This window comes from Clarias gariepinus, chromosome 13, assembly GCF_024256425.1.
Source record: "Clarias gariepinus isolate MV-2021 ecotype Netherlands chromosome 13, CGAR_prim_01v2, whole genome shotgun sequence".
Classification (NCBI taxonomy): domain Eukaryota; kingdom Metazoa; phylum Chordata; class Actinopteri; order Siluriformes; family Clariidae; genus Clarias; species Clarias gariepinus.
This window is the reverse complement of record NC_071112.1, coordinates 20180832-20203444: the sequence shown is the minus strand read 5'-3', so window position 1 is coordinate 20203444 and position 22613 is coordinate 20180832. Positions and strand designations below refer to the sequence as shown.

The following is a 22613-nucleotide window of genomic DNA, read 5'->3' as shown; positions in this document are numbered from 1 at the left end:
TGCAGCAAAGGACATATTATGATAAACAGTGACTCTCAAAGATGCTATGCAGTGCATTACACAGGAATCAGAATTGAGCGTTTTTTCCTCACGAGTCTTCTGGTCCGAGTCACTTCCTCAAGCGTCTATGGGAGTCCGTGACAAAAGAATGAATGATCTGGACTTAAAGAGTCAAAGGTAACTACTCGTTTTCTGTACATAACCTACGGAGGTTTTGTGATGCTTTGCACAAATGCGTCCAGTAGAAAAATTTCGAATCGCTTTCTGAAACTACTCGTTCTTCTGAGTCACGTTAAAGACTCGTTCAAAAAGAACGAATCGTTTATAAACGACTCATCACTATTAAATTGAAGATCTTTGTTCTTAACCCTTACATACTGTTTGGGACAAATTTGACCCATTTTGACATTTGAAAGCGATAAATATATTTTTTATTTTATTCTTTTAGCCTTTCCATTAATTAGCCAAATTACAGAATATTTAAAATATTTAAAAACATTATACTTTTGTATAAGTGTTCCCTTTTTTTTCGTACATTAGGATTTGACCCATATGTATTACATTGGATTTTAGACTTACCAGTTTGTGTGTATAATCAAGGAAAATAAAAAAGTATCAATTTATTCGATTAAGAGAGATCAGAAGAGGGGTCATAAGCTCATAAAGGTACCTAAGCTGACATTTTAGTGACTGATGTTATGGCAAAAAGACATACTGTGCAAGAGGTACTTAATTTGATCTTTTGGTATAAGGAAGCAGATAGTGATTTGAAGATGATATGTCAGATCAGGAAGACATCTTAAGAAAACACTAATTACAACCTCTCTAATGATGACTGAGGTAGAGGAACAGGCAGCAAGAAAGACATTTATGTCAAAAAAACATCATCAGTTGATCCTCACTTCCACCTGCAGGTGCAGGGAGTATGGCAGTGAAAAATGTCATTCGATTAACTCCAGGATCCACAGGACCAATATTTTGTGCCACCTGGAAATGTTCCTTACCACATCAGCAGTGTCCAGGTTTAATAATCATGAGACAAGGCCTTTGTATAAATTTCAACAGTCCTAAAATGTTTTCCCTCATTTTACTCTTCTTAAAATATATTAGACTCATTATAGCTATTATGTTTTTATGTCTTAGATACATCACATTGCATGATAGTTTTTCTCCAAAAACAAACTAAAAAGAAAAAATGGTTAAAACCTAAAAAAGAAAAAAAAAGAACATGGATTAAGGATTAATCATCAATTCATTAATGTCAGATAGGTGTAAAAATATATGTAGTTTATAATTTGGTATAGACATTTATTATGAGAGTATTCTTCATATTCCATTGTAAAGGCATGGAATATGAGCAGTATGTAAGGGTTAAATTCATAAATCAGGATTCAGGAAAATATTTTTTGCATTTCAAAATGAACTTTACATTTTTATATAATTTATGAAGAAGAAAAATGCACACATCATTTGGTTTATATTGATATCAATTTATCTCATAAACTCTAGTGTTATAGTATCTAGTTTTTTCTATCCCTCTTCCACTAATTTTCTTTATTGTGTTTTAATCCTTGATGCATGTGTTGAATCCTTAACACTGACTGGAAGATTTCTATATTCTGTTCAAATATTCCAAACAGTAGCTTGTTAGTTGCATTAATGTTTGTGTTTATAATTAAATAGTGAGAAAATGACTATTTGTTCTTCACATTTCCTTTCTATTCTAAATCTTCAGTTAATGATAAAAGATTCAGAGATGGTGAATATGTGCATAAACATTACCTTAAACAGTTGACTTTTTTAACAACACACACAACTGACACACGACTGTTAATGACTGCAATGTTAAAGTCCTTATTGTGCTTCGTGCATTGTTACGGTGTAGATGCTAGACAAAATCTGTCCACTAGATGGCAGTACAATGCGCCCTTGAATGAAGCCTCATGAAATGAACCTTTTGGTGAAACTATTGTCTAGGAAGCCTCGACACCTAAATAAGGCTTGACCTCAGCATCACTAGAGTGTTACATCATGCTCTTAAATCTGGTAACATCAATAAAGAAAGCAGATCTGTTTTTGTAAAGTGAGTTTATTGCACTATGAAACTATCATCCAAAACCCATCACTCCCTTTTAATTGTAATTATATGCAATTCTGTAAGCAAAAATGTCATGCTTTTAAGTATCCTAGTTCAGGAAACATTTTATTTGTCATTCTGATTTTCAATTATTACACAATTAGGTATTCAAATGTAAACCAACGTCAGTTTTTAGCCTGATCAAAGGTGGACACTGGCTATCCTCTATTTAGATCTTTAAAAAAAAGACTACTCTTAAGCAAACGTAAGTACCTGCTAGCTGTACAAAGTGTTCAGGCTCATGCTTAACTATGGATAGCCAGCATCTGCCTTTGCAACTAGTTTTTCAAGTCATCTTGCCATGAACTAGTGTACTTAAATTCATCAGTTAAAAAAAGTGCTAAATGTATCAGTAAGAAGATAATAATCATAATAAAGCTGTTACTTAGATTGAAACAGAGAGCCAAGATAAACCAGTCAACACTTACTGAATACTAGTAATGCCTGTTACAAGAATATTAAGTAGTAGTAGAAAATTCAGTAAAGAAGACAAAATCACTAACAACCAAAACAATTTACATGCTCAAATACCTTTACGGTTAGTATGTCATAAATCACTGCTTTGAAATACGAGTGTATTCTGAACTTCCTCTTACCATCACCAAAAAGGTTTCTGCACCCCCACAGCAATTGTTGGATGAAAAACATTATTAAAAAATGAATGCTGGAAAGGACAGGGAAGTGAAGTGACACATGCTCAATAAAAACTAGGGGAAAAAAGCAGCAATTTAACCAAACATGGTAATAGGAAGGCATAGATAATTTCATAAGCCTAAAATTTTACACATGTATCCAGAATAAACCGTTGCATCTGGGACTCACATGTTCAGCATATAGTCCCTAAAGTGCAGAATCTCAGACAGATAAAACATCAGTGGGACCGAGCAGCATTTGTTCGTAAAACAAGTGCGTATAATTGCTTTTAACTCATCTTTACAGAAAACAAAATCGGTACTTAGAAAAAAACATGGTTTGATGTAATTCTCCTGAATGCACTACCTTACGCTGACTCTTTAGACCAACTGCCATACAAACTATAAATGCAATAAAGACTATGACAATAAGGCCAGTCTGTGCCTTAACAGGGATCATATGTGCACCAGGTGTATGAAAACGTGACACCGTGAAATAACAGAGAACAGTCTTTTGACTTTACTGCCGCAGAGCATAAGGCACAACCTCGAATGTTAGATGGGGGAAGTGTCATTAAAAACCACTCATTGACGGTTCAGCAATTCAACCACTATCCACAAGCTATCCAAATAAACCAAGTTCTCCTATTTCTAAATGGCATTAAGGCACAATCAGAGTTCACAATAACATGAATGTTAAGTGTTACATGCCCCTTATGTATTTCATAATAAGTGTGTGATTACTTGACTTGGTTTTCTTGTACACAGTGCTGCTGTCAGATCACTAAAGTAACAAAAGGTCCTGTTTAATTGAATAGAACTAACATAAAATGTTGAAAATGTATGTTGTTTTCATGTGGGGACAAGAGTTAAAGTACAGTGAGAGGTAAAGGTCTTGTCCAGCATTATGGGCATTTAGGTTAACAAAACTGTAAGAGATCAATCTTGTGCATTGTAAATGGTGTGAGGGTTTTTGGAAGCAAAGCAGCTGTTCAGCTGCAACACCCCCTCCCTCCTGCAGAGCTGCTTCTGTTGTTCATGTCAACATTTTCATTGGTGGGTTCCTTTCCAGGGGTCTACAAGAAAGATCAAAGCATAGTTTTGTTATACAATGGGTAGAGGATCAATCTCATGACAATTGTAATAAAACGCTATACACTGCGTTCCAAATTATAACGCAAATTATATCTTTCTCTGATTTTCATAATTAGTCAATGCAAATGACAGTTAGTATAATTTAAGTCATCAACCATTAGGAATAATTCGAATTGTATTAAACAAACCTTATAATAATAATTATTTCAAAAATAAAAAAAAAACTGAAAATGCACTGTTCCAAATTATTATGCACAACAGAGTTAAAACATTGTATAGGTTGTAAACAACTCAAAATAGGCTTTTGTTAAATTTGCAGCATTAGGAGGTCTATTTTTTTATTTACTGAATTTAAAGCTATTTTAATCAAAAATATCCTAACAGGGCATGTTACATCTTAACATAGGACCCCTTCTTTGATATCACCTTCACAATTTTTGCATCCATTGAACTTGCGAGTTTTTTGGACAGTTTCTGCTTGAATTTCTTTGCAGAATGTCAGAATAGCCTCCCAGAGCTGCTGTTTGGGGTGAACTGCCTCCCACCCTCATGGATCTTTTGCTTGAGGATGCTTCAAAGGTTCTCAATAGGGTTGAGATCAGGGGAGGATGGTGGCCACACCATGAGTTTCTCATCTTATATGTCCATAGCATCCAATGACACAGAGGTATTCTTTGCAGCATGAGATGGCGCATTGTCATGAAGATGTTTTTTGCTATGGAAGGCATGGTTCTTCTTTTTGTTCCATGGAAGAAAGTGTTCAGTTAAAAACATTTTTACACTTTCAGGGACCCTAAAGGGGCCTACCAACTCTCTCCCCATGATTCCCAAAATATGACACCACCTTCTTGTTGACGTCGCAGCCTTGTTGGGACATGGTGGCCATACACTACTCTCCCATCTGGGCCATCCAGGGTTAAACAACACTCATCAGTAAAATTAGTCTTCATGTATGTTTGGGCCCACTGCAACTGTTACTGCTTGTGAGCATTGGTTAGGGGTGGCCGTATAGTAGGTTTATGCACAACTGCAAGCCTCTGAAGGATCCTACACCTTGAGATTTGCGGGACTCAGAGACACCAGCAGCTTCAAATATCTGTTTGCTGCTTCGTAATGGCATTTTAGCAGCTGCTCTCTTCATCTGATGAATTTGTCTCACAAAAACCTTCCTCATTATGCCTTTATCTGCACGAACTCATCTATACTCTGAATCAGCCACAAATGTCTTTACAGTATGGTGATCACGCTCAAGTTTTCATGAAATATCTAATGTTTTCATACCTTGTCTGAGGCATTGCACTATTTGACGCTTTTCGGCAGCAAAGAGATCCTTTTTCTTTCCCATATTGCTCGAAACCTGTGATCTGCTTAATAAGTTGGAACAACCTTCTTCTGTACTTTTCTTTTAATTGGCCTCATCTGGCAAACTAATTATCACGGGTGTCGGAGATTCATTTCAGTGATCCAAAGAGCCCTGAGACGCAATGCCATCCATGAGTTTAATTTAAAAACTAAACATTTAATGTTTATGACACTTGCTTAAATTTGCATAATAATTTGAAACGCAGTGTACGTGGAAGGGTTGCCTGCCACGCCCATATACAAGTCTTTCTCAAAGTATTGTCACCAAGTCGGAAGCACACAGTTATAAAGGTTGATGTTCTATGGTATGACATTACAATTTTTCTTCACTAGAGACCCAAATGCCCATGTGCACAAAGTGAGGTCCATAAACTGTGGCTTGCTCAGACCTCAACTCTCCTGAACACCTATCTAAAGAACTTGATCTAAAATAGTTTGTTAAACATATGCGCACCAAAAAAAAGGGGCATTCAAGTCAAACTGGATCTTGATTGTGCCAAACACAATTTGGGCGACCCTAATATTATGATTGTATTTTTGTAGTGCAAAAACTTTGGTGACAAAAGTGGATCCCTCTTTTCTACAGGGAATGGAGTGCTATTACTGTTTTAAGAGATCAGACTAACGGTAATTTTAGTTTTCCTGATTTGGGACTGGGCACAAAACTTGTATGGAAACATTCAGAGAGTCTTCCAAAGGCAATGGAATGAAAATACCTCAGGAAATAAAAAAATTGTACTGTGAGGATGCCTTTGGTGCATGTGCCAAACCACTGCTTAATGACCTCTAGCTCGCTTGTTTTTGGATCCATTAAAAAATGAGACACGTCAATATAGAAGGTCTCTAAAAACTCTACAGAGTTGGCAAAAATCATGTTGATCAAAAATTATTTTACTCATTCAAAAATGACCCTGAATACAGTTCAAGAGTCATTCCACAGATTGGCAATTTTTTATTGCCAATTTTTTATATGGACATTCCAACCAAAATTTTAGCACCTAGAGTTTCTCTGATATACGTACAAGCAACACAGGCTGCAACTAAGGACTATTTTGATAATTGATTAATCTATTAATTATTAAAATGATTACAAAAGGCACAATTACTAGATAGCTCTTATTTAACTATCAATTTTAAATATTGCTTGAGGTTGTTAGTTATCACATGCACAAAATCAAGATAATGAAGATGAATACTTCATTAATAATATGTGTTTTATTGAATTTCATTGATGAAAAAATCTAAAACCAGGAAATAGCAAAATAGCAGCAATAAATTAAAGCTTAAAAATGGCAATTAGATTGCTTGTGAAGATGTTTGCCATCTCATTACTCCAGTAAGCCTCACACCTACAGTACATGCCAGAGCGCTCACAGTTCGAGTAAGAATCAAGCTCGATGGCGTCATCAACTAATCATTACTTTTGTTGCCAACTAATCTGATTATGTTTGGTTGACAATATTGATTAATTCCTGATGGTATTAAAGTTTATGCTAGATATATTCCCTGCGTCTGAGAGCTTTTCTTGTGCAGGGTGGGGACGAGTTTGACTTTAAATTCCCTATTTTGCCCACATGAATGTCAAAGACAGACGTGAAGGACAAACCTCTGATGACAGTTCAAGAGGGTTGGAATTTTTACTGCTAAACATTTGACAGACCTTACCTTTTGCAAAATGTCCTCGGCAAGAGTGAGGAAAGCTTTCTCTATGTTAATGTTTGCTTTTGCACTCGTTTCAAAGAAGCGGATGTTGTGTTCTGAGGCAATCTAAAAACAAACAAGAAATATAATGTGATTAAACGAGTCTGAAAAGAAATCCCTCAAACTCACTGTTTAAGTGTGCATTCTGTACACATTCCCCAGCTGTTCAAGGTGTATACCTGTTCTCCCTTTGCTTTAGGGACTATACGCATGTCCTCCATGTCACACTTGTTACCAAGCAGCATTCTTTCCACGTCCTCATTCGCATGCTAGGAAGATGAATCAGACTGAAGTTAAAAATAAGCAATAGGCATAAACAAAACAAAAAAAATACCTATTCGCAGTAGTACCAACACTTATAACACATTACCACTTTAACTACTAGAGAAATAAAACTTTTAACAACTTTTGACCTCAGGGTTTCTTCTTCTGGCCGCCACCCCACACACACAAAGTTTTTCTCCTAAGCAACAGCATCACCAAGTGAAGTGCAAACGTTTCACCTACACGCCTGTTAGCTTTGATGAAATTCTTGGTTAAAATCTGAGGACCATTTCGTGATTTTGCTTGCTGTGAAAAACTGTGTTTTAAAGACAGAAACGTGGCTGTTATACCCAGTGTATAACGCAGTGTTGTTATAGCAATCATTTATGTGTTATAAAAATAACAAGATAACATCAGGCTTAGGCAAAGTCACAGCTTCCACTAGAACACCCTGAAGCATCATAATATGTAAATCTCATTATGTGAGACAACAAGGCATCCAAGGACAGTATGTATTACAGATATTCTGTCATTTCTTGAGGTAAAAAAGCAGGGACATTGTCCACAATAATACAGGTATGCTGGAAATACTCACTAACCAATCCTCCTGTTTTACTACAGTCCATTTAAGAATAATCTAGTTGGTTAAATTAATCCCACCTCCTCAATGTTTCGCAGCCATTTGCTGATATTCTCAAAGCTTTTAGCGTTGGTAATGTCATACACCAGCAGGATCCCCATGGCTCCTCTGTAGTAAGAGGTTGTGATGGTGTGAAAACGCTCCTGTCCAGCTGTATCCCTGAAATAGCCAAGTTAGAAATAGAAATCGCATCAGATTCAGCATTTGAAATCAGAATGAGCTTTGCAGGTTTTTTTTTTGACACATGATGAAAAGCCCTTCAGTAATTATTACTGACCATATCTGAAGCTTGATCCTCTTGCCATGTAGTTCGACAGTCTTGATTTTGAAATCTATTCCTGGAAAATTGTGTTTCATAGGTTAATACAGAAACATGACTATTTTACAGGTGTTGCAAGTAATCTTTGAATTTTAAAATCTTTTATTATACCCAGTAAATAATAGGGATGAGAATCACTGCTCAGGGTTCGCCTGGTATGATATTATCACGATACTTAGGTGTCGATTTGATCTGTGTTGCGATTCTACAAGTATCAAGAATTTTTTTTTTCAAGATTTTGTTACAAAAGATGCTGTGCTACTGATGCTGTAGGATTATGGAACAATGGCAACATTTTACCACTTCAAATACAAACACGTTTATATAAACACACACACACACACATATATATATATATATATATATATATATATATATTTTATCCTGATTCTTTTGAGTGGCAATTCATGTATCGGCACAAAATATATAATTATAATATATAATTATATTTTGTGATGAAAAGCCCACAAAATATATAATTATATTGTGCCGATACATGAATTGCCACTCAAAAAAATCACTGAATCAATTTCTTTCTCCCATCTCTAGTGAATAAATAAAATGTATTGTTTAAATAATCTCAGATCATACAATTAAAATACAGGTGGCCGGTTAATCTTTAACCCGTAAGCATTTTCTAAGGTTTTCTGATTAACTGAATGCACATAGAATTCTTACCGATTGTTGAGATAAACGTGGTGTTGAACGCGTCATCTGAGAAGCGGAACAACACACAGGTTTTGCCAACTCCCGAATCTCCAATAAGCAGGAGCTTAAACAGCAAATCATAGGTCTTCTTGGCCATTTGGCATGAAGCTTCAAAGCGGACACTCCTTCAAATGAACTAGTCTAAGTGTAAAAGGCAAGCGGCCTACCGTTCTGATCCTCGAATCTAAACGAGAAGCTTCAGCAAGAGCAGTTCATATTAACCAGGTTTACTGATCGATGTAGTTAGCGCGTTGCTAGCTGCCTAACTGTCAAAGTTTCCTAGCTATATCAACCGCTAGCTTTAGCTACGACAGAGCCACACGATTAAAGTAGCTCGCTAGTTAGCTTACCTACTAGGTCTTGTGATTCAAGAGCCAGTCGAAAGTAAAAACTACAAGCTTAAATGGTTTTTAGGCCAAAGACAAAAACAGCTATTACGTCTAAAACAGTAATGACTGCACGGAACTCGTCAACCAACACGGAAAAAGACGCCACTGCGCATGTGTAAACACAGCTAGCAGTGACACTAAACCCGATACCCCCTGTCCTGCCCAATTTTTACTGCGCACGCGTGTATTTGTTGCGCATGCGCAGTTCTTATTTTATATTACGTCTGTAGCTTGCTGGACTGCGCATGCGCATCAGCTGACATTTCACCCTATTTAATGATTAGTCAAAGATGACTCTTGTACATGTGATAAAGGATCATTGATTAAATAATATGTTTATGGTATCAAGTTTTGGTATGCTCTGAAAATAATATATTTTATATATTTATTAAATTAATTAAATAAATGCAATGAATTATTATTCATATTCAAGTAAAAATAAAAACATAAAGTGAAAAACAAATCACCTATATAATCTTATAAGAAATTGCAGCATTAAAGCCTTTTTTGTTGTAAATGTTTTTTTTTATGGTTTTGAGGCCTCGACTTAAAAGTGATTTTATGATTTAAGACATTCATGATAGAGTAAAGATAAACTGTTATTTAAGTAACTGCATTTATAATATAATATAATATAATATAATATAATATAACATTATGTGCACAGAGTTTGTATGTCCTCCCCATGCTTGGAGGGTTTCCTCCAGGTACTCCGGTTTCCTCCCACAGTCCAAAAACATGCAGATTAGGCTAATTTGCATTCCTAATTTTCCTGTAATGTGTGAATGGGTATAAGTATGTGTATATGTATTGCCCTGCGATGGATTGGCACCCTATCCAAGGTGTACCCCTAAGGCTCCTGGGATAGATAGGCTCCAGGCCCATGACCCTGTATACAGGATAAAGTGGTATAGAAAATGAGTAAAAAAGTCATAATATTTTATCTTATTCATTTAATTAGTTACTCCATAGTTGATTCATGGTGACACTGAACATTTAGGTCATCCACTTATCTTTTACTTAAAAATCGAGTTTGCATTTGTATGACATCTATGTTCACTTACAACAAAATCATACATGATATCTTTTTGCGCTGCTTATGTAAGCTCCTTTATTCTTTTTAATTTAGTGGCCAATATGATTGTGATTCTGGAAAAAAATGTAAGCACAATATATATATATTACAAATGGTAAATTAAATATGTTTTATAGTTACCTATATATAATACTTAAAAAAAAAAAATAAAAATATATATATATATATATATATATATATATATATATATATTATATAATATATATATATATATATTTAAATGGCTATATTATCTCTATCATATTATTTGCGTATGAATTACTATTGAATAATAATAAAAAAAAATGAATATTGAAGTCGTGACTACTTTCATGCGGAAGTGCGAGCTGCAGAGGAAGGCGTCTCTCCGGCGCGCGTGCTCTCAGTTTAAACTTCAGGAAGGCGGAAGTGGACGATGTAAGCGGTGATGACAGCGCGGTTATTTGCCCTATCACATACTTTCCTCTTCGCCTCACGGCCACTGAACAGCTCAGGATTTTGGCAGCGAACTGAGACAGGCCATGGCCAGTGTTCATGGTGACTCTTAGGTCAGGGTTTGAGGTGTGCTGGCGCTGTGTAGGAACACCGCTGCGGGGAGGATGCTCCGGTGGTTTGTTGTCCTGGTTGTTGCCGGCTTGGTGCTGGCGTGTTTTACTTCCTGGGTGTTGGACTTCTATGACACCACCTGGCACTCTAAGCGGAGTTTAGTGAAGTCAGGCGGCGAGCACGTCAAGAAGAAAAGCGAGGCACCTGCACCAGGAGCACAGCTGGACAACATCTTCTGGTTTGTGCAGGTGAGTAGAGTAGCCACTACTGCAGTACTATATACAGTGCAAATATAGCCTAGGTTATTAAATTTGCATCTAACCCTGTAATATTGTAATTGTAAGTTTATTATTATTTTTATGTAAAATTTCCTTTTTATGTGTAGCAAATGAATGGAAATTAGGACCCCAGACAGCTACTTAATGCTCTTAAATTCCCCTAGCAATAACCTTAGTTCATCCATCTGTCCATCCATTGTCAGTGATCAGATTGTCCACATTAGGGTGCTGGTGAATCTGGAGCCACAGGAACATAGGGTGTGATGCTGGAATCGCAGGGGCAAACACACACACACACACACACACACACACACATACATTTTTTTTTTAAACCTAGACGCAATTTAGACAATCCACAATCCATCCATGTTTTTGGGTGATCAGAAAAACCAGAAAAACCCACGAGGAGAACATGCAGAACTCTGTACAGACAGAACCTCTAAGCATATGAACAAACTGGGGGGTTCTCTTGATAGTAATATCAAGAGCAGCATCCTGTTTTAATTCAATTTATTTATGAAAGATCTGTATCTATGTTTTTCATTATTATTATCATAGTCTATCTTTAGTAAATATTGAAGTTTACTAAAATTCTCTTTCCCCCCTTCCTTCCACCTATTCAGTTTGTTATCCATAGTCTTTGTGAATTGTCCTTGCTAAGATCTTAAAGAGTTTAAAAACATAAACACAACATTGTGATTCATACACATTCACATTTCATAACCACTTTATAATTTCTTTTGATTAGTTTAAGCTGCTTTGTGACAATGACGACTGTTAAAAATTGTTAAATTGAATTGAATTGTGTCCCTAATTCAATTGAATATAATGTTTATTATATGGGTCTTGTTTGCAATTGGATAACTTTAACCAAAGTATTGAATAGTAAATTCTTGCTTGTTGTTCTGTACAGATATCAGACATTCACATAAGTCGCTTCCGTGATCCGAGACGCGTACCTGACTTCGAAAGGTTCTGTACAGACACTATTGAGGTCATTAAACCAGCACTTGTTCTTGCCACAGGTGAGATGATTGTACAACCGTCATACATGAATTCTTGTTGTCACTTGTAACAATACTTAAGATCTAATGCACTAATATGCCTTTTACTTAATATTTACCAGGGGATTTAACAGATGCAAAGACAGAAAATAAAGTTGGCTCTCTTCAACATGAGGTGGAGTGGCAGGCCTATCACAATGTCTTAAAAAGGTCTCAAGTGCTGGAACGCACAAAATGGATAGACATTCGTGGAAACCATGGTAAATATTTTTCTGCCCCCTTTTATGTTTTTTTTTAACCTTTAGGAACAATGATCCCACTACCTCCTCTTCAAGTGATCAGTAATTAGACAATAAATTGAGGTGAAAAGGAATGATATTGTACGTTGTAAATATGTTAATATGACAGAAAAATTTTTAAACAGAATATTTATTAATTTCTTCTTACATCAACTATTGATGGTTTGTTTATAAATGTATGGGTTGAATAAAAACTGATACTCAATACTGAATATATTATTATTATTATTAGAAAATTATATTATTATGAGTTGTGGAATATGATTATTTGGAGGTTTTTTTTGTGTGATGATGCTACATTTATAAATTTAAAATAAAGGCAAATCTGTAGTTAGTTAAGGACAGATCTCTAGTCATTCTTAATGGAAGACTAGATTTGCCTCTGTAGGTTTGATGATACTTTAGGTCATTTAACTTCCAACCCCAAAAACCAGCATTGAAACAATTTAGGACCCAAGAGAAACTGTCACATTTCTCTAATTACTAAGGGCTTAGAACTGCCAGTTATTCATCTTAAGTGATTATGGAAAGAGAATAAATAACACAACAGAATTAAATTACATTTCATACAAAATGTTCAGTCTGTGCTGAAAAACAGTACAGCAGAATTACTGGTTTAAATATTTGGGAAATAAAAATGATTAACTAGCTTTGTTCTCTTAAACATGTGCATTTTTTTTAAGGGACCACCCTCTTGAGCCCAGCTCTAATTCTAGGGCTTGCTCTTGGTTTTTCTTGTATCCATACCGACCATTTCCCCACAGACCATGTAATTGGTATTGCATTACAATTTTACAGACAAGAGCTCTCATTAGTTTAGTGGTTTTCGATTTCCTTCCTTTGCTTCATGAAAATATATTCTCAAAGTGTTTCTTCTTTTCTTTTCAGATGCCTTCAATATTATATCTCTGGATAGCGTAAACAATTATTACAGGTCTGTGCAAAAATTCTTATAATTGCAGTGCTTGTGTAGCTGGATGACTAGATTTAATTTTTTATGATATTATGAGAAAGGTCAGCTTTTTTGCTGTGATAACATGCAATTGTTGTAACATGAGCATAATGGATTTGTTTATTTACAATTAAATGTCACATTTAAAAGCTTATTTAGTTCCAATTCTAAATGACTGAGTTCAAGTTAAAGGGCAAGTAAATGTCATGAATATAGATACACCAAAAAGGAAGTGGTGTGATACACTGTGTAGCTAAAGGTTTGTGGATACCTGAACATATACTGTATGTAAGGGCCATATTTCATTCTTGTAATTTGTTGTTGTGTTTATTTTATTTCAATTTATTGGTTAAGCATTAAGTCTTTTAGTTAAGCATTAAGTCCATTAAGTGTATTTGTTTAAGCATTTAGTATTATACTCGTAAGTTGTATTGTGACATAATTTCATAAGTTCTTCTGTGACATCATCTCACAGTTATGTAGCTGCATGTCTATCATGCACGTTAGTTGTTCAGTTGCTGTTAAGACACGGAAGGATACAGAAAGGTTTGGAGTACACAAGCTTTTGACCGTGATACCGTGATATCGTGAGACTGTAAGCTAAAAGGATACAGTAAAAAGAGTTGTTGTAACTGTAATCTATCGAAGCTACAGAACACAGCAAACGACTTTTCGTGACTACAGTGGATTTATGCAAAAACTGTAACAACCGTTGTACTTTGATGTTGAAAATAAAACAAGAGACAAAGAAATCAACGGACGTTTGAAGTCATGAGTGACACTGTGTAACAAGAAAGACACGCGTCAGAACTTGTAAATAACATGCACAAACACTGTATATAGGTTTTCTGGAACTGCTGCCACAAAGTTTGAAGCAAAAAAATGCAGATTTCTGAACCATGTTCCAGTATGACAACTCGCCTTTGGACAAAGCAAGGGGCATAAAGACATGGTTTACCGTAAATGATACTAAAGAAGAACTTGAATGTTCTGCCTCAACCCCACTGAACTCCTTTGGGATGAACTGAACACCCTAGGCCTCTTTGCCCAACAACAATGCCTGATCTCACTAATGCTCTTGTGGCTGAATAGGCAAACCCTTCCATCCACTTCCCAAAATCTAGTGGAAAAGTCTTCTAAAAAGAGTGTAAAAGTCATTATAACAGTAAAGAGTAAAATCTGAAGAAAGCATGTTTAAAAAATTACATATGGGTGTCCACAAACATTTAGCCACATAAGGTAGGTGAAGTTACTGTAACCAACACATAGCTGATTGTTGTTTGTCTATAACAGCATGCTACTGTTATACCACAGCAACTATTTAAATTCATTCAGTTTTCTCTGGCAAAACATTCCCTAGTAGTGACACTAGAGAGAATCCTTCCAAAAAAAAAAAGCTAAATGTCTGCTCACAAAAAGCTTCATCATATCAATAACAAATGATACTTATTATTAAATTTAGACTATTTCTGCCATGCATCTCTATGTATTAGTTCTATAGAATATACAGTATAGACAGCAACTTATTACTAAAAAAAACAAAAAACACATTAACATCAACCTGTGAATTGAATTATAACCCAGAACTGTTCTTTTAAACAAAATACCATTGTGGGACCAATTAAATTAGAAAATGTATCAATGCTGTGGGATATGAGTATCAGTCAGTTAATTTGCTGAGAGGTTTAATAAAAAATTTTATGATTTGGTGTTTAGAAAGTATTCTGCCAACCAGAAGCTTGGTTCCTTCCACTACATACACAGCACTCCCTTTGGGAACTATTCATTTATCTGTGCTGATGCCACCCTCACTCCTGGGCCGAAGCGTCCATACAATTTCATTGGAATACTTAATCAGGTAGGTTTGTGGATGATTTGTAATACATACTATATTTTTGCCTGTCTGATTTTGGATGATCTTCTAATCTACAGAGACAAACTGACATGCTAGCCACCTTTAGACAGGAAAGTCAGAGCAGCAATCAGACCATCTGGTTTGGACACTACACTACCTCCACTGTCATCTCGCCTTCGCCAGGGGTCAGAGCCCTGATGAGGTTAGTGAAGAGACTGATGATGTTTTGTATAAATGAGCATATATTTTATGAAATCTACTTCTTTTGCAAAGCAGATCAATCAGAAATACATTATAACCACTATCTTTTGTTCATGCTAAAATGAAATCAGTGATCTTAGTTGGTACTGTAGTTCTTGTGCCTGTGATATGGCATGTGTACAGCAATGCAGTGGCGTACCTGTGCGGGCACTTACACACGCTGGGGGGTCTGATGCCCATCCTCCACAGCAGACACTCAACAGGTACACTGGAGCTGGAGCTGGGAGACTGGATGGACAACCGCAAGTAAGACACACACTAGCAAACAAACACACACAGATCCAGATAGTACACTCAGTTATTATCCGAACTGACAAGTCAGTTTCTGCCATTTTGTGTTAATATCAGAAGTATTTCTACATGTATTCATGTGTAACATGTATTTTGGCTGACTTTATTGCAAGATGTTTTTTTATAGATCAAGTAAGGATTAAAACAACAGAAAAAGTGAAAACATAACAAAGCTCTAAACATAACAAAGCTCTGACACTTCTTCCATAAATCTTAAATACATATATACTCACAGAAAGATTAGCCATATAAATTGTTTTAAAATAATAAATTTTTTTTCCTTTTAAAATACCAACACATATTTTGAACGATTTCTTGGACATTATGTGGAGCGTCTCTGTAGAAGAGTTGTTACTAAAGTTGTTGCTGGATTTTCGGCTCCCGTAGAAGTTATATCTATATAAGAACAAGTGCATTAATATAAATGTAATTTCCAAATTATTTTAATCACTGCTGGGACTGTATGCTGTTATACGACTGTTGTACCAAAAGTAATACAAAAGTGACAAGTAGAGTAACTTTTCTTTTCTACAAAGGTACTACAGTCGACCCCTGCAAACCCCTTCATGGTTCAGAGTTCTTCAGCACAATTTTTATGCCTTTTTTGTGCCAATATATAATTTTTCATGTGTTTTAACGCTAAGCTATTAAGAACAATATAATTAACTAATTTTGTAACATAAATATTAATGTAAATTCAGCTAAATTTCCATATAAAATCTAATACTGGATAAAGTTTTTAGTACTGTAGAGAGAATACAAAGCAACCATACTTGGGATGGTGAATTATTACTGTATTGACCCTACAGTGCTGGTACCAAAGAAAATGTTTGCATTAATTACAGTACATAAAGGTGTATCATAAGTATTTTACATTCTAGCACTGCAGGAGACACAACAGTACAGTACTGTACAGTATACAGATTTACCTTAACATTCTTTTTTTTATGGGTAATGTTTTATGCTGAGTTTGAAATGCAATTAAAATGTTTTGGGAGCATATTTGGGGGTATTTTTAGGGTTTAAAACAGGCATTTGTAAAATTTTTTTGATTATATCAAAAGTTTACGCTTTTTTCACAATTGTCAGATTTAAAACATTGTGTATTTCAGCTGTGACAAAGGTACAAAACTTTAAAAGATCATTTTTAAACAGGAGCTTGTTTCTATGATAGTGCAAATGTATCAGTAGTCGCCTATGTCAAGTAGTATCTTTTTTATAGAGGAAGAGCCACTTAAAAAAAAGCCAACCTATATTAGTTATTTAAAAAAATAAGATTGTGCTTACTTTTGCATTGTTTCCAGTACAGCCCTTATTTATATTTTAAACATCAGCTGTCCAACAAAGATTATGCCTGGTATATTTGCAGACAATCTGTATATATAAAGTATTACATTTGTTTAAAGTTAGACTTTTGCCATATGTCTGTCACTAGATACAGGATTCTGGCCTTTGACCACGACCTCTTGAGTTTCTCCGACCAGACATTTGAGGCCTGGCCTGCAGTAATCATCACCAACCCCAAAGATGCTCAGTACCTGCATCCAGGAGTGGAGCCTCTGGGACGCATCTACAGCTCCACACACATCAGGTGTCCCATCTGTGTGTCTTTTCAAGTCCTCAAGCATCACCGCAGCCCATCAACCCTCATTATTGACACTGTTATTTTACTCACTTTCCTTTACTTTACACTACATGTAGGCCAGATTTTCAGTTAGAGTTTCTTGTTATTTTAATGACCTGGGTGGCTGGTTTGACAACAATTTGCCCTGACTGTTGTTTTTACTGCGTTGTTTGTGGTCTGCAGGATCCTGGTGTTTTCAGCAGCTCCAGTTACAGCAGTGTATGTGAGTGTGGATGGAGAGGTTCTGGGGAAAGCGGAGTCTGTAGGGGGACCTTTGTATGTGCTGCACTGGAACCCCCAAGTCTATTCCACTGGCCTGCACACCATCATAGTCAAAGCAGAGGTAAGATACTGATCAATATAACTTTATACAGTTGGGTTGAATATATTTGATATTAAAAGTTTAAGTACATCTTTGATATTTAGTTATTTGCATCCTTCTGTGTCAATTTGCCATTTTACTGTATCATAGCTTTGCAGTTTAAAGGTCTTGTGGTTTAAGCTCAAGTTCCCTTTGCTTGCTAGAGTGAATAGAAAATAAAAATATTAATTCATTTTCTACACCGCTTAGGAGACTCTGGGCACGCTGGACAGGGTGCCAATCTATTGCAGGGCATACTCGAACACTTACACTCACTCACTCATTCACACTCTATAGGCAATTTGGGAGCGCCAATTAGCCTAATTTGGACGTTTTTGGACTATGGGGAGAAACCGGAGTTCCAGTACTTGGAGGAAACCCGCCAAGCACAGGGAGAACATGCAGAGTCCACTCACATACACTTGAGGCAGGAATCAACCCTGACCCTGTAGGCGCAAGGCCATTGTGCTAACCACTACAACACATAAATAGCCAAATAAAAATATGTACAATGTAAAACCTGAAGAACATCAGACACCCTGATGAAATACATCATCATAAAATTATCTGTTATAATTTAAACACACATCTTATAGTATTCATGCAAGATGGCAGAATTATACTATAAGATTAATTACTGTACAGGATTCTGATTTATGTTTGTTTGCTGTGTTAGTGTTGTTTCAAATACTGGTGGATTGTGGGAGTTTAAATCTAATTCAATCTAAACACATTTCCATGTTTCACCTTCTTTTGTGTGTGTTTGTGTATCCTTGTGTGTAAGAATTCGGCAGGTCAGATCAAGGTTCAAGAGCAACTGTTTACCATGCAGGAGGATCTCATACCAAGCTTTGGCTTTCTACAGTCTTTCATTCTCCTCACTGACCACTACATCTTGGTAATATTAATAATACAAAATCAGTAGAAAAAGCAAGATATAAGTTGCTATAAATAAAAATTTGTCTTTTTTATAGTTCTAGTTGGTTTTTGATTATGTGCTATTTGTTCCCTTTACTATTAAAAAATAAATAAATCCCATGCCACGTTGCTGTAGCTCTTAGTGCTCTCATAGGAACACACAAGATCTCTGTGCCTTTTAATTCTCATGCCATGGCGATTCTCTCCTCGAGGGGCCAACTGCACTATGGTGTTAAACTTACACTTGCAAGCATGTCATGTATTGCAAACCAGAGTGCCAGTTTTTATGTGTGTTTTATGTGCTTGTGCAGTTAGTAAGGGCACTAGTTTCTTCTATGGTGGGCAGTCAGCACCTGCCCCCAGGGTGCTGACTCTAAAGAATGAGATTTATCCAATAAAAGTATATTGGGGCACCTTCAGTGAGCTTTAAACTAAGAGCTCTTGCATTTGGCCAGCTTCTAGCAGGCTCTGCAGTCAGATCAGGACCAGATGATACCCTAATATGTGTTGCAGTATTATGGAAGATGCTGATGATGATGCAGTTCATCCATAGGCTGTAAGGCATGTTTCTTAAATAAGTGCTTGTTGAAGAGCCTGTGACCTGACATACAGAAAACTAAGAAGTTAATAATGAGTAATAAGCATTTGTTACGTTATGTGTCTTACTAAAGTCAACATGAACTGTACAGTATATTCACAAGGAGCTGGTTTTATTCAATGATTAATCATTTGGTTGAATATTTCTGGAGATCTGTGCCAAAATGTATTATTTATTTGTTTAGTATATTGCTTATAATAAATAGATTGGTTCTGATAAAAAGTTGAAGCCATATATACTTTTAAAGGGTTGGTGAATTCTAGAATGCACACAAGAGGTATTTTAATGCATGATTCTGTGTGCATTAAAAAAAATTTTTTTTTTTTTTAGGCACGGATCGGTTTTTTGGCGGTTGTGTTGCTGAATGTGGGCGTCCTTGTTGCCTTCAGATTCTCGCACATACCTGCTTGCCGAGGTGTGGCTCAGTGGTAAATATGGGCAAAAATATATAGCCAATCTACTCTGAAATCTCCAGTGAATACTATGCAACATATTCTGTGTCGTTTCAGGGCTGCTCTTTCAGGCATGTATGTCCTTACAGCTTGTCAGCAGGATCAATACTTTCTACTACACCTTGCTGCTGTTTAATCTGTGTACAGCATTAGGTAAGTTAATCCAATTTTCCTATTATATTTAACTTGTTTGTTTGACAGATATGCTATAGACCTTTTGTACTCACCTCATAGCTAGTAAGCCATAACGGCGTGTTCTGTCCTTACACACACGCACACACGCCTTGACCTGAGTCACACAGGAACACATGGAGATGCACACACCAGCTAAAGAAGGGTAACATCCAACAAGCATGTGTGAAGTAAGGGAGTTGGATTCTAGTGGCCAAAGTTACAGGATTACCATCATCATTTTGAATATCCCAAAAACATTCCTTCTTGTAAATGTTGTGCCTGCTTGCCCCTCAGTTCATGGAAAAAATTGGTTCCTGTTTTCACTTTCTTTAAACAGTTTAAAGAAAACTAGTAAAGAACTGCCAGCACATGACTAAGACTTGGACAGATTGTGCTGAACCATCAACTTCATTGCCAAAATGGGTTCTGAATATAATAATGACTTACCAGAATCAGAGGTCACTTAAAGTCTTGGTGCATAGTAAAAATTCCAGAGCAATGAATGTGCCAGGGTAAGAATGGAAGCATATGTAGTGATGCGTACATCATGCTGTGGCCACTGTACAAGCCTCTGGAGGTATTATTATGATCTGGTGTTGCTTCAGTTGGTCAAGTCTAGGCTCAGCATCAATATATATGTTATGTGGCAATAAAATGAACTCCGCTAATAACCTGAATGTACATCATATTCCCTGAAGATGCTGCCATATTCCAGGATTTAATTGTGAAAGTGTGGTTCTGGGAGAAACACTCATTTCTTCACATGAATTGGAGACCACATTGCACACCAGAATAAAAAAAAAAGATTTGGCAGTGTAGAAGCTATAAACAGTCCCTTCTCTCACTGACCAGTGCCAGTATTTTTCCCCCATTGAAAAAAAAGTTGGAAAGTGACCTTTTAAACAACACCCAAGTTGTTACATGGGACTCCTTCCATAAATGTTAAATAAGCATCTTCTCACAGTCACCTCGCAATTAAAATTATTATCTTTTTTCATTGTTAAATAAGTAACAAAAGAAAAAATAAGTGTATTTTTAATCTGTTAAAAAGGCTTGCATTATTTGTAACATCCGCCAAACAGGTCTATGCAAATTAGTTGTAACTACAGCAACAAGAAACTATTAGGACAAGCATTTGAATTGGCCAGCATTATTGTCAGTGTTTTTTCTGAATATTAACCAACTCCTGGATTTAACATATTCTATGTGATCTTTCACAGGCCCATGGTTCATTGGGGAGGTTATTGATGGACACAGTGGAGCTTGCTTTGCTTTCGGGGTGTTTGTGGATGGGCATTTTCTTGAGGGCAGTCTGACTTATGCTGTAGGTGTGATACAGGTAAGAGTTCTGAATGGACAACCAAGTAAGTTATAATTGTACATTTTTGTAATATTGAGGGGAATTCTTACATTTCCAGCATCTGTTAGTAAACGATCTGCTTAGATAAAAATACACTTTGGACTCAAACCTGATTGTCTGTAAGAATTAGGTGACAAAGCTAAACACTGTGTTTTGATTTTCAAAACAGCTAGCTGTATCTAGCTTCCATGAAATTGACATTATACTTTTCATTGTTGTTGCAGTAGACTTTCCATCAGGTTCAAATATAGCGATCATTGTTCTGGTGTTAGCATATAATGTTTAATGGGCAAAGTAATTAACTGTAATTTCTGTACTTAAATAAAAGTACAGATATCCCTGGTAAAATATTATTGGAAGTTCACAATGTACATTTCTACTTAAGAAAAAGCACAAAAGTACATGCCTTTATTTGTCTTTCTCTCTCTCTCTTTCTCTCTGCTTCCAAATTTGTGTGAAATCATCTTCGCTTCTGATCGCAGAAAATAGATGTACATACTTGCTTACCTTCTATTTCTGCCTACTCCATCTTATTTGAGGACAGGTGCTATTAGATCTTTAGCGTGGTACATTTTAAAACAATTATGCATGTCATGTTTTGTTTTTCTTTATGGACATCTACAGTTGATCTTCTTCAACATGCCTCTCACATGCTACCTCTGCTGGAGTCTGCAACAGCGCTGCAGCGGCTGCTCTTTCCGCTCTCACTTCTGCAGGCTGGGATTCCGCTGGAAGACTCTGGCTGTACATGTGGTCATGATGATTCTCTTCATCTGGCAGGCATACTCTTGCTACTTCCTGCTTGAGACCTACGGCTCATTGGCTTTCTTCTTGTCTCCGGTGCGTACCTGGGCACTGCTGATGGGTCTGCTGCTCATCTGGAAGGTCTGGAGAGAACCAGTTCCACATCTGAGCAATTCTCAACTATGATGGCAAAACTTTGAGAAACGGTTTTAAACATTTACTGTTTGACACATTTGTGTGCCAAATTCGTCCCCCTCTCTCTCACTATATATGGATTTGTTTAGACCATAACAGGGGAGGTGGGAAGAAGCTATACTACTTATTTAAGGGCATGTTGGGCTGTTTACTTTTACACTGATCTTGGTCTTTTTTTTTTTTCTTCTTTTTTTCAGTAGGTTGCACTCAAGTATTCCAGCAAATCCAACACTAAAAGTTGTGAGTTGCTTTAGCTATGCTCAACTGCCAGACAGAAAAAAAAATTATCAAGTAGATAAAATACAGATTTATGGATGATCACTGACAAACTTTGACCTGAATTATCCTTTAACAAACCACTCGCAATATAATTTATTTG

General features: G+C 36.2%; 2 protein-coding genes across 2 annotated transcripts; one reads left to right on the top strand and one right to left on the bottom strand.

Annotated features, from left to right (window-relative positions):
• Positions 1 to 2071: 2071 nt before the first annotated feature.
• Positions 2072 to 9387, bottom strand: LOC128535560 (ras-related protein Rab-10-like). Its single transcript, XM_053509548.1, has 6 exons — positions 8829 to 9387; positions 8109 to 8169; positions 7852 to 7990; positions 7107 to 7196; positions 6892 to 6993; positions 2072 to 3845 (listed from the first exon to the last, which is right to left on the bottom strand). Exons 1-6 carry the CDS (start codon positions 8953 to 8955, stop codon positions 3762 to 3764), a joined length of 603 nt encoding a protein of 200 aa, XP_053365523.1. The 5' UTR covers positions 8956 to 9387; the 3' UTR covers positions 2072 to 3761.
• Positions 9388 to 10725: 1338 nt separating this feature from the next.
• tmem62 (transmembrane protein 62) lies at positions 10726 to 22541 on the top strand. The gene is made up of 14 exons (XM_053509695.1): positions 10726 to 11116; positions 12060 to 12171; positions 12273 to 12410; positions 13338 to 13383; positions 15118 to 15259; positions 15334 to 15458; positions 15641 to 15763; positions 17244 to 17399; positions 17616 to 17775; positions 18578 to 18691; positions 19640 to 19724; positions 19819 to 19914; positions 21156 to 21274; positions 21920 to 22541. Exons 1-14 carry the CDS (start codon positions 10922 to 10924, stop codon positions 22223 to 22225), a joined length of 1917 nt encoding a protein of 638 aa, XP_053365670.1. The 5' UTR covers positions 10726 to 10921; the 3' UTR covers positions 22226 to 22541.
• The last annotated feature ends 72 nt before the right edge of the window (positions 22542 to 22613 follow it).

Bases quoted from the DNA above. Each gene is read 5' to 3' on its own strand.
- LOC128535560 (XM_053509548.1), bottom strand. From the start codon at position 8,955: ATGGCCAAGAAGACCTATGATTTGCTGTTTAAGCTCCTGCTTATTGGA. The intron at 8,170-8,828 runs GTAAGAATTCTA...ACAATTTTCCAG, and splicing joins CACGTTTATCTCAACAATCG to GAATAGATTTCAAAATCAAG. The intron at 7,991-8,108 runs GTCAGTAATAAT...TGGCTATTTCAG, and splicing joins AGGATCAAGCTTCAGATATG to GGATACAGCTGGACAGGAGC.
- tmem62 (XM_053509695.1), top strand. From the start codon at position 10,922: ATGCTCCGGTGGTTTGTTGTCCTGGTTGTTGCCGGCTTGGTGCTGGCG. The intron at 13,384-15,117 runs GTCTGTGCAAAA...TTTGGTGTTTAG, and splicing joins AGCGTAAACAATTATTACAG to AAAGTATTCTGCCAACCAGA. The intron at 19,915-21,155 runs GTAAGTTAATCC...GATCTTTCACAG, and splicing joins TAATCTGTGTACAGCATTAG to GCCCATGGTTCATTGGGGAG.